Source organism: Siphateles boraxobius, unplaced genomic scaffold (assembly GCF_051911475.1).
Source record: "Siphateles boraxobius isolate OS27281-9 unplaced genomic scaffold, OSU_SipBor_1 13, whole genome shotgun sequence".
Lineage (NCBI taxonomy): Eukaryota > Metazoa > Chordata > Actinopteri > Cypriniformes > Leuciscidae > Siphateles > Siphateles boraxobius.
The window spans coordinates 7223935-7240814 of NW_027508733.1; the positions used below are offsets into that span (position 1 = coordinate 7223935).

At 45.6% G+C, this 16880-nt stretch overlaps 1 protein-coding gene and 1 long non-coding RNA gene across 2 annotated transcripts in view; one reads left to right on the plus strand and one right to left on the minus strand.

The window, feature by feature from the left end:
* LOC143735396 (uncharacterized) overlaps positions 1 to 16880 on the plus strand; it is a 271580-nt gene that overhangs the window by 210951 nt on the left and 43749 nt on the right. The window lies entirely within an intron of this gene.
* Positions 518 to 16880, minus strand: part of LOC143735220 (uncharacterized) — a 29237-nt gene continuing 12874 nt past the window's right edge. Inside the window, exons 4-6 of the mRNA XM_077225305.1 lie at positions 16443 to 16760; positions 12148 to 12264; positions 518 to 1925 (exon numbers count right to left, since the gene is read on the minus strand). Of these exons, the coding sequence (XP_077081420.1) occupies positions 1915 to 1925; positions 12148 to 12264; positions 16443 to 16760 (446 nt within the window). The 3' untranslated portion in view covers positions 518 to 1914. The remainder of the gene's footprint in view (positions 1926 to 12147; positions 12265 to 16442; positions 16761 to 16880) is intronic.

Sequence of the window (16880 nt, forward strand, 5' to 3'; positions counted from 1 at the left end):
TTTTGTAGAATGTTAATGGACCCCATTGACTTCCATAGTATTTTTACCCATTACTTATGGGAGTCCAAGTATATACAGTCAACTGTCTGGATACTGAAATTCTTCAAAATATCTTCTTTTGTGTCCAACAGAAGAAAGACATTAATACAGGTTTGAAGCAACTTGAGGGTGAGTAAATGATGACAAAATTAAAATTTTATGGGTAAACTATCCATTTAACAATTGTTCAGCGCCAGAGAGACACACACACACACACACACACACAACACACACACACACACACACAGTCTTTTCACTTGACCACTTGCATGACGTATTTCCTCTATTTGGCCCCGAGGGTTTAAGTTGGTGTGAAGACTGCAAGTGTGTGTTGAAGTTTTGATTACCCGACGAGACAAAATTGCAAGTGTTTACAGAGCTTTATTTTGATTTTCGATAATTTGCATTATAAAATGAGCTTCTAAATATCTTCACATTTGATTTATTTTGTGGATAAAAATAACAAAAAACAATTGCATTTAGGCAAGGCAAAGCAAGTTTATTTATATAGACCATTTCATACACTGGCAATTTAAAGTGCTTTACATAGGAAATAATAAAAACAATCACAAAATAGAAGCAAGAAAAATTAAAACAGTCTTTCAAAATGTTTTACATAGAAAGGAATTCAAATTTGAAAATGGCGATCCAAACTGCTTTGCATAGAAAATAAACACAAAATAAAAGCAAGGGAAATTAAAACCGTTATCTGTTAAAAGAGTTAAACAATTTAAAAATGACACGGTTACACCCTTAAAGCATTTTATTCAAAACAAAGGGTAAGTCATAACGAATTTAAGAATTCATAATTTTTCAGAAGTTTTTGTTACTGGAAGTATTTTTCGAGTATATTTATTTATATTTGTTATTGCAAGTTAAAACATCTCAAACACACACGTTAGCCTTGGACTAGTCCTAAGCCTCGTCTGTGAAACCAGGATAATAGTGCTGCAATACAAGTTTTAAAATATTCCAGTTCATAAATGTATGTAATAGTGCAACAATTTTACAGAGATTACATAAATAAGGCATGCCTTTGTTGCATCTTGTGGACTTTGAGAGGGCAGTTTGGAGAAAGTTTGGAGAACACAATGAAAGTGAAAGTTCAGAATAGTCCGTGTTGGGAAAGTTCAACAGTCACAGTCATGAATCAGTGAACTGAACTGAACTGAACGTTTGTACTGTATGCATGTGCTTTTTAATCCTTCTAAATATCCTAAAACATTTGTTGAATACATTTATCAATGCTACAAGTACACTATATGTGATTTGAATACAAATAACAGAAAGAAAAAAGTAAATTTTTAAACTTTTAAGTCACCATGAAATCAAAATGGACATTTATGATTTTTTTGGAATATTGCAGTGACTGCAATGATTTATCCACGTACATTTTTTTTAAATTCATGTACCCTCGTAATTTTAATTACAAATTAAACACCAAAGGCACTTATTATAATAACTTGTTTGAATAAAGGTGCATTCTGCTAAATGTACTTCGGTTTATAAGCTGCGGATATCACTTAATTAAACCAAAGTTGTTTTATTAACACTTAAGGGTTTTAAAAGCCCTGCAGTAACTTTCTTCACACAAAAAATTCACTTGACACTTAGATCATAATATTACAAACCAACAAACACCTATAAAATATGAAAGTGTCACAGTGAAAATGATCTATGCAAGTAACAGGTGATTTTAAAATCACTATAGGTAAAGGTACATTCTGAATGGTCTGCAAAGTATTTCAATATGTTACAGTTCAACAGTTGTAAAGCTTATGAAAATAGGCGTTTTTGTTGAGCTATTTAATTGAAGTGGAAATACTGTGTTTGCTATATGTTGATCCCGAGGGATCCCGTCAGATCATGTGACCTTCATATTTCACCTGAAAGAAAATAATTGATCACAGAATGGAAAGAGAAAGAAATGAACACTGTGATTTAAAATTACAGATGTCATCGATCAGTGAACAGGATTATTCAAAATGTTTAAAAATACTTTTTTCATAAGAGTGAAATCAGAGAAATGTGTAATCAGAGTTCCCCTTCAGGGACTACCGCTGCGTGAAATCGCAGTGGGAACGCCCTCAGCGTGACGCGTCTGAAGCATGAATGAAATCAGTCAATGGAGAGAATGAGCGTACGGCGAGTGACGTCATCGACCAGGAAGCTATAAATATCCCCTGAGTACACAATACGCCAGCTTTTAGTTACTTCAGCAGCTCTGTGTGTGTCTGAATCTGTCGATTGTGTTTGTCTGTTTTGTCAGGAGTTTTCACTATATATATTTTATATAAAAAAACCAATATGAGCGAGCAGTATAAGAAGTGTGTTCCCCCCTGTACTCGGTACATCACGGGTGGGGATTCACACGAGATAAGTGTGGCTTATTTGGGAGTGCAGCAATGCCCAGTCGGCTCTCGAGGGAGTCGATTGTCAGCATTGCGAGCGTTTTCCCTTGAGAACTCTGCGCTCTTCGAGGAGAGTGATTTGCTGCGAGCTCCCCGAGGCTCGGGTCCCGCTTCTGTTGAGGCAGAGCGGCGGCGCTTGTCTTGGGGCTCGCAGATGGATCTCGCTGGCGACGTTGAGACGGGCTCCGCCCTATCTCAGCTATCTCCGACGAGATCTAGTGCGTCTCACCCGGCTCTGGAAGCACGCGCTGCGGCGGTTACTTCTGCCCGGGTGGAGGCACATGATGATGTTGAATTGAGATTTTCCAGTTCTGAGGAGCTGGATGTCGAAAGTTTTGCATCAGAGAAAACTAGTTTATCACATAATACTGCAAATGAAGAAGGTTTGATGGATGTATTATCTCGGGCTGTTGAAAAGCTAAAAAAATAAATAAATAAATAACAGTATCGAGTGGCCAGCTGATAGACAGGTTTCTAGAATTAAAAGCAATCTAGATGATAGATTTCTGTCTGCACGACCTCAACCTTCTAGCCGGTGCTTACCGTTCTTCCCAGATCTTCATGCTGAGGTTTCAAAGACCTGGGTTAGACCGGTTTCAAGCTGAATTTACACAAATCAGTCCAATGCTTATGGTAACATTGTTGGTGCTAAATCTGCTGGTTATGTGACGATACTGTAGGCGGAGGAGACGCTCGCGAGCTATCTCTCTCCTGCTTCATCGTCTTCACTTAAAGGACCGGCTCTTCCGCCAAAAAATAAATAAATAAATAAATATATATACCTCTGTGCTGGTGGGGAAGGCTTACTCGGTGGCTCGGCAGGCGGCTGCATGTTTGCATACGATGACTTTTATGCAGGCTTTTCAGGCCGACCTGCTCAAAGGAAATCTGAGGGGGGTCCCCGCCGAGAGAGACTTGCGTTCACCTCCCTTAAGGGTGCCCTGTCTCTCCCGGCGCCCTCAGGGGCCCGTCCTACTAACCCTGCCGAAACAGGGCGTAGAAGGGTCTGGCGAGTGCTTTCCCGAGGGACGCTCGCCGCCTCTAAGGAGGGTTCTAGTGTGTTCAGACCAGTCGTTCCCTGCCGGTGCGCCGTTACAGGGCACTGTGTCTGTCACGCAGAATGTTCAACCAGAGCAAAGTCTTTCGTCGAGTTCGTCTTCCAAAAGAGCACAGCAGAAGCGGAGTGTCACGTCTCGTGCCCCCCTGCAGAGAAACTGGAGGGACGAGGCGGGGCGCTCTCCGGCGCGGCCTTCTCGGGGCAGGACTGATCTGAGGACAGTCATTGTCGCCAGAAAGGCCGCGTCGAAAAAGTCCTGACGGGCTGAACGTCAGGACTCTGAGGGTGGTCCCCATTGGGAAAAACTTGAGTTCACCGCACAAAAACACGGTGCCCTGTCTTTCTCGATGCCCTCAGGGGTCTGTTCTACTAACCCTGCCTATACAGGGCGTAGAGAGACTCGGCGAGCGATTTCCCGAGGGACGCTCGCCCCCTCCAAGGAGGGTTGTGGAGTGCTCAGACCAGCTGTTTCCTGCCAGTATGTTACAGGGCGCTGTGTCTGTCACTCGGGATGTTCATCCGGAGGCCAGCCTCGAGAGGTTCCCTTTGTAGAGTTCCTGGCGGAATGGGTCCCCCACCCAGCAGGGAGTTAGGATACTACTTCATCGAAAAAAAAAATCCTGACGTGCTGAACGTCAGGGTTCTGAGGGTGGTCCCTATCGTGAAAGACCTGAGTTCACTGCACAAGAACACGGTGCCCTGTCTTTTCCGATGCCCTCAGGGGTCTGCTCTACTAACCCTGCCTTCACAGGGCGTAGAGAGACTCGGCGAGCGATTTCCCGAGGGACGCTCGCCCCCTCCGAGGAGGGTTGTGGAGTGCCCAGACCAGCTGTTCCCTGCCAGTACGTTACAGGGCGCTGTGTCTGTCACTGGGGATGTTCAAATCAGATCCGAGGACTGGTTTGTCATGATAGATCTAAAGGACGTTTACTTCCATGTATCTATCCTCCCTCAACACAGGAAGTTCCTGAGGTTCGCTTTCGGGGGCGAAGCGTACCAATATCGGGTTCTTCCGTTCGGCCTAGCACTGTCACCCCGAACATTCACGAAGTGTACGGATGCTGCTATAGCCCCGCTGAGGTTACAGGGCATCCGCTTTCTGTACTATATAGACGATTGCTTGATTCTAGCTCAATCGGAACAACAGGCGGTTCGGCACCGAGATGTCGTTCTTGCTCATATCAAGTGACTGGGGCTGAGGCTCAACGCCAAAAAGAGTGTTCTTTATCCATTACAGAGAACCACTTTTCTAGGTGTAGTGTGGGATTCAACGACGATGCAGGCACGATTGTCACCTGCTCGTATTGCTTTGATTCTCGCTGCAGTAGATCAGGTCAAGCTAGGCCAGTCATCCATTTTAAAACAGTTCCAGAGACTGCTAGGTCTCATGGCAGCTGCGTCCAACGTGATACCTCTTGGCCTCTTGCACATGAGACTGTTACAGTGGTGGCTCAGGACCAAGGGATTCTCCCCGAGGGGAAATCCGCTTCGAATGATCGTGAGTTTGCGACGGTGTCATCACGCCCTGATCATGTGGAAAGATCCTTGGTTTCTGTCCCAAAACCCTGTGTTAGGAGCTCCTTGTCGTCGCGTTATGCTAATGACAGATGCCTCTCTCACGGGTTGGGGGGCGATCATGGATGGTCGCCCGGCTCAGGGTCTGTGGGAGGACCATCATCGTCTGTGGCACTTAAACTGCCTAGAGATGTTGGCGGTGTTTCAGGCTCTGAAACACTTCCTCCCAGACCTAAGGGGCCACCATGTTCTTGTCCAGACAGACAACACATCGGTGGTTTCTTATATCAACCATCAGGGGGGTTTGCGTTCTCGCCCGCTTTACAAACTGGCACGTCAGATCCTTCTATGGTCCCAGGGGAAAATTCTTTCTCTGAGAGCTTTTATCTCCCGGGGTATTTAAATCAGGGGGCAGACATCCTGTCAAGACAGGGGCCGAGGCCCGGGGAATGGAGTCTTCACCCCGAGGTGGTGGAACTCCTATGGAAACATTTCGGTCTTGCCGAGGTAGACCTATTTGCTTCTCGAGAAACATCACACTGCCCGCTGTGGTTCTCTCTCAGCCATCCAGCCCCGCTGGGGTTGGATGCGATGGTACATCCGTGGCCGAGGTCACGCTTGTACGCTTTTCCCCCGATCGCTCTGCTCCCAGGAGTTCTGGAGAGGGTTCGCCGGGACGGGCTCAGTCTCCTGCTAATAGCCCCGTTCTGGTCGGCCCGGGTATGGTTTGCGGACCTAGTGTCTCTCCTCAACGGCTCTCCCCTAGAGATACCGATCAGGAGAGATCTGCTCTCTCAGGCGAGTGGGTCGATCCTTCACCCCCGTCTAGAGCTATGGAGGCTGTGGGCTTGGCCTCTGAGGGGGCCCAGCTCATAGATTCTGGTCTCTCGGCTGAGGTCGTTGAGACCATCCTCCGATCCAGAGCTCCCTCCACGAGGAAGTTATATGCCGCGAGGTGGAAACTTTTCACCTCTTGGTGTGGAGAGCGCCAGCAGGACCCAGTTAACTGCCCGGTTGGTACAGTCCTGGATTTCCTGCAGGACCGTCTCTCCACAGGGTTATCCCACTCCACACTGAAGGTGTATGTGGCGGCCTTAGCTGCTTACCACACCCCTTCAAGTGGAGGTTCCCTCGGGAAACACCCACTTATGTCTCGCTTCCTTCGTGTCACCTTGAGGCTGAGGCCTGCGGTTCGCACGAGGGTACCAGCTTGGGATCTGGCCATCATCTTAGAAGGTCTCTCCCCTGCTCCTTTCGAGCCCATCGAGGAAGTTTCGGAAAATTTTCTTACTCTAAAGACTATCCTTCTTCTCGCTATCTCATCTCTAAAAAGAATTGGAGATATTCAAGCACTTTCGGTGGCTCCCTTGTGCCTGGAATTTGCTCCTGGTTGGTTAAGGCCTTTCTCTTTCCGAGACCAGGTTATGTTCCTAAGGTTCCAACTGTTTCAGTTAGACCTATAGTTCTGCAGGTTTTTTGTCCTCCGCCTTTTCTGACGTCAGACCAGGAGAAAATTAATTTGCTGTGCCCAGTTTGGGTTTTGATGCTTACGTCCACAGAGCTGCCCTGTGGAGGAGATCGGAACAACTGTTCGTCTGTTTGGGTCACCTAAGAAAGGGTGTCCTGCATCTAGAAAAAGGATGAGCAAGTGGGTGGTCGAGGCCATCGGGTGGTGACGTCACTCGCCGTACGCTCATTCTCTCCATTGACTGATTTCATTCATGCTTCAGACGCGTCACGCTGAGGGCGTTCCCACTGCGATTTCACGCAGCGTCCGTCCCTTCGGGGAACTAGGGTTACATACGTAACCCGGGACGTTTTCCACAGTGAAAAGCTACAGTAATCTTAACTCATATTTGGAATGTCTCCAGAACCTCTAAGTTCCTGCTTTCCATGACTGATATGAAAAATAAATCACACAAACAATTAGATGCTAATTTTGCAAAATAGAGATGTTCCTCTTGCTATAGTCTCTATGGTGATACTTGCCCTTTATATGTAATAAAATATCTTTTGTTAAAACTAGTAAATGTCTTCTATATTGCAGTATCTTATTTTCCACAGCAACACACATGTTCTCAAATATTTTAATATCTGAATGAAGGTCAGTGTGTCTGAGGCCGTTTTCACACCTAAAGATTGTTTGTTTTGTTCTGAAACAGGGACTTCATTTGTTAAAACGTTGCATTTTCTTCTTGGTCCGGTTCGCTTTCACAAGGCAAAATTTCAAAGCGTACCAAAATGTCACATGTGAGTACAACTGTCCTCTTATTGGTCAGCAATTCCTCTGCATCATCATCAAGATGATTGACAAGTTCGCTCCACAAGCTTATTGTGGCTTTATTTAACTGTCGAGACATGCACAAACACTCTATATGAATGTTGCCGTCATTCCTGCTGTTAAATTATATACTACATTTGTATTAATAGTGCAGGAAATTCAGACGCGCTCCCTCTGGATCTCGCAGCGCTGTCTAGAGGTTAACTGTGTAAAGACTCACACAAACACTATATGAATGTTATAAAGCAGTTATAGCAGGAATCAAGGCTTCTTCAGAACAGCATTCTAGCACTGAGAAGCTCAATTACACAACATTTCAAGACGAAGAGATGCTCTTTTAGTTTTCAACTGTGATAACTGTGCTCACTCACAGAATCAGACACTTCTGCTACTTATAAAACACAATTCCCGTTATGAATTATAATACCATTTGGTTTGTTGGTCCATTTGGTTTGATTACTTTCACACCTCAAGCTCTCAGAGTCTCGGAGCGAGTGTTTTGGTGTGGATCCGAGCGCGTTTTCCGTGTTCAGACATACAGTATGCCTAAACAAACCGAACCAAGGGAGAAAACGCACCAGGTCCTGAAACACACTCAGGTGTGAAAACACCTGTAGAAAATAGTAGGGCTATATTTGTAAAGCTTCTCTGTAAAGTGTAGTCAGGAAAAATTAGAGTCAGTCAGAAAAATCATCAAATCAAAAATCTATATATTATAGTGTTAATATAAAGATTTCTGAATGGACTACAGGAATGAATCACAAACATCTCACAGTGTTTGTTCACCCTGAGCAGAAGATCGAATGCCTTGCTGAAAGCAAACACAGAGTTCTGTTCACAAAAAGCAGTTCACATGGTCGATCTAGTTGCTAATGTGTGCCACAAACAAAACTCAGATTTGATGTGCATGACTAACTCTGAGAAATACTGTCATTATTTTATATTCAAAAGCGCTGACTGTATTAATCTTTATTTAACCAAATTAAAAACCTTTTCCTTTTACTGTTCTTAAATTGTGCAGATGTTTATGTTGCATGAGCATACAGATGTTTCATGCTGTATTTATAATTATACTATTTATATTTGTTTAATAATATTTATAATTAGTTAAACATCTAAGTTTCTATTTAAGTTAGCTTTTTGTAATATAGCCTATGGCTTATTCAGAATGATACTCGGTTTGTTCTTTAGTCTAAAGCTAAAAAGCACAAGATCAGTGCTGAATTAAATATTTCTGTATTAACAGTGTTTCTTTTGTAATGCTGTTTAATAGTGTATATCTGTAATACCATCACGATGACGTCATATACAAACAGACACAAACATGCAGCAGAGATCAAACACTATAATATCTGCAATAACTGTGTTTGAGTTACAGACAGACAGATGCAGTTCACAGTAGTTCAGTTTCTGCCATTCATCTGTTATTGTCAAGTTGGTGTAAGGTGTTTTTGAAATATGCTGTTGGCCAATGCTGATATTTGAAATCAATCCAAACAAACACACCCCTTCTTCATTGCTCCGCCTCCAAAACTCACAATCCAATCCTAACCAGTCTACTCCGATCTCGAACCACGATCCTCTGCAAGCGAGTCGAGTGCACTAACTAGGGCTGCACGATTAATCGCAATTTCCATTTAATCGCAGTGAAACCGAGTTGGCTTATCGCGATTATGAAATCGCAACGGCTGCGATTATTTGTTATGCACAGCTTGTCATTGATGTACGGCTCTGTAAACGCTGCTCCATCTGAAAGCACTGTGAGTTTGAGTCACTTATAACGTGAATTTGAAAAAGCAACACGTGTCAAACATCTTTCCAAACATGAGAAGCATTTATGAACCTCTTGTCCTACAAAAGACAACATTTAATAACATCCCTTTACTCCAAACTCACTTCATAATGACAGTTGAGCTCATCCTTCTGTGAGATGATGTGCTTCTTACACAGAATAAGGCAATTGTGTGTTTATTAGTCATGTTTGTTTAATCAATCAAAGCGTTTCAATCTTCTGTTTATTCAGCTACAGTGATGTGTGCGTCAATGATGTGTGTTATTGTACTTCTGCTGCGGGGCATATTTGGCATGTGTGTGTAAGAGCGCCCTCTGGTGTTCAGATATATATGTGTTCAGATGGATGTGTGTGTGTGTGTGTGTGTGTGTGTGTGTGTGTGTGTGTGTGTGTGTGTGTGTGTGTGTGTGTGTGTGTGTGTGTGTGTGTGTGTGTGTGTGTGAGAGAGAGAGAGAGAGAGAGAGAGAGAGAGAGAGAGAGACTAGTAGTGGGAAGTTCGGATCATTTTACTGACTCGGATCTAGAGTCTCGTTCAGCAAAAAGAACGAATCTTTTTTCGAGTCATTTCGTTCATTTCAGCATAATATAATTAAATTGGCATGTTAAATATCCCAACACATCTAGTACTTACGAAAATGTTGATTACATTTGTAAAAAGAATAAAAAATAAACTATAGGGTTGCAGCCAAAGCCAAATTATAAGAAACCGAAATGTTTTATTAATTGATTAGTTGTTGGGTCTTAAGTTCAGGCTATTGCAGTCTGATTCTGTTAGTTCACCTCACCTCCTGATCCGAGACGTTCTTTCCTTTACAACTTCATATTTATCAGGTTGTTCTCCTCTCGTGTCTCGAGACATTAGCTGTCGACTCGCCAGTGTCTGACTTGGATCTGTCTGCTGGGCCGACCGTGCCGTGTGTGTGATGCAGCAGGGCCGGAAATAGAAATGATTAGTTCATCTTTCGAGTCTCGAGTTCGGGTTCGACTCTTTCGTTCTTCCTGTCAGTCCATAGAGGCTATGCTGTCAGTACCGGACAGAGAAATGATTAGTTCATTTTCTTCGAGTCTCGAGTTCGGGTTTTAAATCCTTCGTTCTTTTGTCACGTGACCGCTGGTATCTCGCATCAAGTACAACATTATATTCGTATTATTGACTGCGTCTGAATGTATATTGTTTTATATTTAGGAATTAAAATACAAAATATGTGCAAAACATTATCTGTAAAATAAAAGTTCCATCTTATATTGTCCCTGTCCTTCTCTTTTCTAAATGTTTCTTGTGCATCTGTGGTATGTTTTATTATATATTATACATTAATTAAGTACTATTATATTTAATACCTTAACTATGTGCTTGTTTGTAAAAAGGTTGTAAATTAGTAGGCTATTCAATACGGTGACAAGTCACGTGACAAAAGAACGAAGGACTCAAACCCGAAGACTCGAAAAAATGAACTAATCATTTCTCTTTCCGGTACTGACAGCATAGCCTCTATTGGACTGACAGGAAGAACGAAAGACTCGGACCCGGCCGAACCCGAAGACTCGAGAGAGATGAACTAATCATTTCTGTTTCCAGTACAGATTCAGAACCCATATGTTGCGCAATGCGCATGCACGGTCGACACAAAATGAACGAATCACTCTCTGAGACAACTCGGTAGTCCCGAGTCATATTAAAGATTCGTTCAAAATGAACGAATCGTTCATGAACAACACATCACTAAGACAGACCCCTCTGGTGTTCAGATGGATGTGTGTGTGCTCATGTTTATGTTACATTGTGAGGACCAAATGTCCCCACAAGGATAGTAAAACGTGAAATCACCTACATTGTGAGGACTAGCCAATGGTCCCCGCGAGGGAAATTGATTAATGAACATACTAAATGGTGTTTTTTAGAAAATGTAAAAGAGCAGAAAGTGTCCTGTGAGGTTTAGGGGTCGGGTTAGTGTAAGGGTGTGTGTGTGTGTGTGTGTGTGTGTGTGTGTGTGTCTTTGTGTAAGAGACCCCTCTGGTGTTCAGATGGATGTGTGTGTGTGTGTGTGTGTGTGTGTGTGTGTGTGTGTGTGTGTGTGTGTGTGTGTGTGTGTGTGTGTGTGTGTGTGTGTGTGTGTGTGTGTGTGTGTGAGAGAAAGACGCCCTCTGGTGTTCAGATGGATGTGTATGTGTGTGCGCGTGTACGTGTGTGGCACCCTCTGGTGTTCAGATGGATATGCGTGTGAGTGTGTGTGTGTGTGTGTGTGTGTGTGTGTGTGTGTGCGTGTGCGCGTGAGAGACGCCCTCGGGTGTTCAGATAGAGCATCATTTACTACCGATCAGCCACACTGCACTGACAAACTGTGCATAAAATAATCACATTCTTTGCCAAATTGAGTGCGGTTTCATTTGGATTAATTGTGCAGCCTAACAATAACAATACCTCTATACACCACATTCTCTAGCGGTTGCCAAAGTCGACTCTCACTAGCTGGCCTCCATTACGCACGCAATCCAAGAGAGGATGTTTGTTTATAGCAGAAGCAGAAATAAACCGCAGATGATGAACGAATGACAAGGAAGCACAAAAAATGAACGTACAGTACACAATAGTAATTACAAACAAGAGTTGGTTGTTAGTTGCCAACAGCACAGCAGCTCCAGACACACAATGACACTCAAACCCAGTGTTACTCACGTGTGGAGCGAATCAAAGCAACATCACGTCTGTTTTCAGGCCTTCTCGCTTCACTCTCTCGAGCGCCGGACAGTTTTTCTAATATTAACACGAGTCCTAAAGCTCTTGCCCAGACATAACCCTTTATTTTCCAGTGATTTCTTCTGAGCTTTTCTCTTTTGTATTGTGTCTCCTCTCTATTTCTACAGTCTTTCTGCAAATGTCCCTCTTGATTGTTCTCTCTCCTCCACTGTTATACGCCCCTAATGCTGATTGGCTAAACGTTTGTTATTGTGTCGGACTGACTAACATTTATTTCAAAAACGACTTACCCCGCCTTTGAAGGGAACCAGACTTTTATGTTTTCATATTATAAGAACTGTGTGTGATACTTACCCCTGAGGGTAGATATAATCCTCCTGTAGCGATAGTAGATCACACCAGCAGCTGCAGACGCAATCACCAGCAGAACACCAAGAACACACCCAACAATCCATGTTACATAATCTGAACCTGATGTAATGATATAGAGAGAATGTCATTAGTGTGATGTGTCTTATCTATCAAACATTATAAACATCAGTGAAGATCTGATACTGTAATGATAAAGACAGACATTAGTGTGAATGTGTCTGATCTATAACACACACTATAAACATCAGCACTATATAACCTGAGACAGATGTTTACAAGGATAAAAAACTTCATTAATAAACATTACATATATATATTCAAATAGGTATGAGATAACATGCTTGTTAATGTCTAAATAAACTTATTAAGGATTGCATGATGATTAACATCATTATTATTAATAATTAAATATGAATATTTGTCTTACACAAACGCATCACTTCGCTTCAGAAGGCCTTTATTAACCGCAACTTGTGTTTTTTAGTTTGACCTTTCTCTCTCCCTAAGCTTATTAGTTTGGTCTCCTTATTGAGTTGCTGCTTAAATGAACAACTCTGTCACAGTGTCTTGTTGTGTTCCCTTGTCTATCACTAGAGGTCATCGTTCTCACGGTGTCCTTCACATTTGACTTCAATTCCCAGCATTCTGTCTGTCACTGTCACTCATCAGTTCATTGCACTCAGCTGTTCCCCGTAATCATTGTTCTAGCTGTTCTGTGTTAGTCTTGTTAGATATGTGTATAAATACCCTGCCGGTTTAGTGTTTGTTACGGAGTCCTTGTATATTGTCACACCACTTCTGGTTGCCTGTTTTTGCCTGTTCGTGTTTGTTTTCGGATTGCCTTTTGGATTTGACCCTTGCCTGGACTGGATGTACGATTATGGATTTCCCTATTAAATTCTTACCTGCTATTGGATCTCTCTCTCCTGTGTGTGTTACGTGACAGAAGGACTCCGTCTATAGAGATCCAGCGGTATGTTTTGCAACATCTCTTCCCCAGCCACCGAGCGGGAGAGAAGGGAGTTGTTTAAGGGGACCCGGTTGGTAAAGTTCCGCGGGACCCGTGGAGGTCGCCGTAGAGGAGGTGATAGAGAGATGTATCACGTCGCGTCTGCCCAGTCAGAGGCTGTTCACGTCGCGTCTGCCCAGTCAGAGGCTGTTCACGTCGCGTCTGCCCAGTCAGAGACTGTTCACGTCACGTCTGCCCAGCGAGAGACTGTTCACGTCCCGTCTGCCCAGTCAGAGACTGTTCACGTTCCGTCTGCCTTCATGGACCTGGACTATCTGGAGCGTCTGGCTCGGATCCTGGACATGCCCGTGTCTCCTGTCCCAGAGCCGGAGCCAGTGTCTGCTGTTCCAGAGCCGGAGGCAGAGCCAGTGCCCGTTCCAGAGCCGGAGGCAGAGCCAGTGCCCGTTCCAGAGCCGGAGGCAGAGCCAGTGCCCGTTCCAGAGCCGGAGGCAGAGCCAATGCCTGTTCCAGAGCCGGAGGCAGAGCCAGTACCCGTTCCAGAGGCGGAGGCAGAGCCAGTGCCGTCTGCCTTCATGGACCTGGACTATCTGGAGCGTCTGGCTCGGATCCCGGACATGCCCGTGTCTCCTGTCCCAGAGCCGAAGCCAGTGTCTGCTGTTCCAGAGCCGGAGGCAGAGCCAGTGCCCGTTCCAGAGCCGGAGGCAGAGCCAGTGCCCGTTCCAGAGCCGGAGGCAGAGCCAGTGCCCGTTCCAGAGCCGGAGGCAGAGCCAGTGCCCGTTCCAGAGCCGGAGGCAGAGCCAGTGCCCGTTCCAGAGCCGGAGGCAGAGCCAGTGCCCGTTCCAGAGCCGGAGGCAGAGCCAGTGCCCGTTCCAGAGCCGGAGGCAGAGCCAGTGCCCGTTCCAGAGCCGGAGGCAGAGCCAGTACCCGTTCCAGAGCCGGAGGCAGAGCCAGTGCCGTCTGCCTTCATGGACCTGGACTATCTGGAGCGTCTGGATCGGATCCTGGACATTCCCGTGTCTACTATCCCAGAGCCGGAGCCAGTGTCTCCTGTCCCAGAGCAGGAGGCAGAGCCAATGCCTGTTCCAGAGCCGGAGGCAGAGCTAATGCCTGTTCCAGAGCCGGAGGCAGAGCCAGTGCCTGTTCCAGAGCTGGAGCCAATGTCTGTTCCAAAGCCAGTGCCTGTTCCAGCACCAGAGCCAGTGTTTGTTTCTGTGTTTGTGTCTGTTCTTGTGGCTGTTACAGTTTTGGTGTCTGTTCCTGAGCCGGTGTCTGTTCCTGAGCTAATGCCTGTTCCTGAGCCAGTGCCAGTGTCTGTTCCAGAGCTGGAGCCAGTGGCTGTTTTAGAGCCAGATCCGGTGCCGTCTGTTCCAGAGCCACTGTCTGCTGTTCCAGAGCCGGTGTCTGCTATTCCTGAGCCAGTGCCGGTGTCTGTTTCAGAGCCTCTGCCATGGCCGCCCGAAGGGTCTGCACCGCCCTGGCCGCCCGATGGGTCTGCACCGCCCTGGCCGCCCGAGGGGTCTTCACCGCCCAGGCCGCCCGATGGGTCGTCTTCACCGCCCTGGCCGCCCGATGGGTCGTCTTCACCGCCCTGGCCGCCCGATGGGTCGTCTGCTTCGCCCTGGCCGCCCGATGGGTCGTCTGCTTCGCCCTGGCCGCCCGATGGGTCGTCTGCTTCGCCCTGGCCGCCCGATGGGTCGTCTGCTTCGCCCTGGCCGCCCGATGGGTCGTCTGCTTCGCCCTGGCCGCCCGATGGGTCGTCTGCTTCGCCCTGGCCGCCCGATGGGTCGTCTGCTTCGCCCTGGCCGCCCGATGGGTCGTCTGCTTCGCCCTGGCCGCCCGATGGGTCGTCTGCTTCGCCCTGGCCGCCCGATGGGTCGTCTGCTTCGCCCTGGCCGCCCGATGGGTCGTCTGCTTCGCCCTGGCCGCCCGATGGGTCGTCTGCTTCGCCCTGGCAGCCCGATGGGTCGTCTGCTTCGCCCTGGCAGCCCGATGGGTCGTCTGCTTCGCCCTGGCCGCCCGATGGGTCGTCTGCTTCGCCCTGGCCGCCCGATGGGTCGTCTGCTTCGCCCTGGCCGCCCGATGGGTCGTCTGCTTCGCCCTGGCCGCCCGATGGGTCGTCTGCTTCGCCCTGGCCGCCCGATGGGTCGTCTGCTTCGCCCTGGCCGCCCGATGGACTGTCTGCTTCGCCCTGGCCGCCCGATAGACTTTCTGTTTTGCCCTGGTTCCCGGTTAAGCCCTCACCCCTTGTTCCTGTCTCCCTTCACAGACCTGGCCCACCATCCCTCCCCCTGATCCTCCACCGTTCCACCTCCCTCCTGAACTCTTGTTCCGTGTTTTAGTGTTGTCGTGGAGCGTCTGGTAGCCGCTCCGTAGAGGGGGGGTTATGTCACAGTGTCTGGTTGTGTTCCCTTGTCATTCACTAGAGGTCCTCGTTCTCACGGTGTCCTTCACATTTGACTTCAATTCCCAGCATTCTGTCTGTCACTGTCACTCATCAGTTCATTGCACTCAGCTGTTCCCCGTAATCATTGTTCTAGCTGTTCTGTGTTAGTCTTGTTAGATATGTGTATAAATACCCTGCCGGTTTAGTGTTTGTTACGGAGTCCTTGTATATTGTCACACCACTTCTGGTTGCCTGTTTTTGCCTGTTCGTGTTTGTTTTCTTGTTTTTGGATTGCCTTTTGGATTTGACCCTTGCCTGGACTGGATGTACGATTATGGATTTCCCTATTAAATTCTTACCTGCTATTGGATCTCTCTCTCCTGTGTGTGTTACGTGACAAACTCCTTATATTTGACTACCTAAGTGTGTTTGTGTATGCCTGGAGCATTTAAGAGGGAGGTGTGACTCTGAGAGACTCTGTTTAGTCTAGAAGTTAGTTGGTTTATTATCTAAACCACTCTTTCCTTGTGCGTGTCCCTCAGGAAACTGTGGTGATTCAAAACAAATACCATTAAAATCCATGTTGTATACTTCTCTTTTTAGATTCCCGTTTCTACAATAAACCATAATGATGCGATAATTAGTGAAATGGATTTTACCAATAATTTAAATAAATCTAAATTATTTTAATATGTTGTTTTAGTTAGTAATAATTTAAATTTAGTTTCTTTAAAAAATATCTTGAAATATCATTTTGCAGTGTTTTGTTAAACTCCTTAAAATCAACTTAAGATTGTACCTTTAGTGATTAAAATTGGTTTCATTTTAGTAAACATCATATTACAACACAATAATGGTTCACACACAATGCAGATGTAAATACATAATATATACATTTTTAATTACAACACTTGATAAACTCACCACAGACAGAAAGAACGAATTTCCTGAATATGACGTGTCTGTTGCTGGTGATATCAAGGTGATAGAGTCCAGCATGTTCAGTTCTGGTGTTTGTGATGATCAGGGATCCAGTTTGATGATCCAGCTTCAGTCTTTCTCTGAATCTCCCATCAGGAACGTCATCATATGTGGAGGAGATTCCAGCCTTTTTATAGATTTTTGCTAAGATGTCTTCATGTTCAAATCTCCATCGCACCAGATCATCTCTGTGTAATTCAGTAACACCAGATTCTAGAATGACAGGAACTCCCTCTTTCACTGACACTCTGTTCAGTTTGTCTGTCTCACGATAAAACATACAAGAATAAAATTCATGAGAACATTCACAGACAACCATAATAATAAATCCTATACACATTTTATTTTGCACCAAATGTCTTTGTTACTTTAGTATTCATT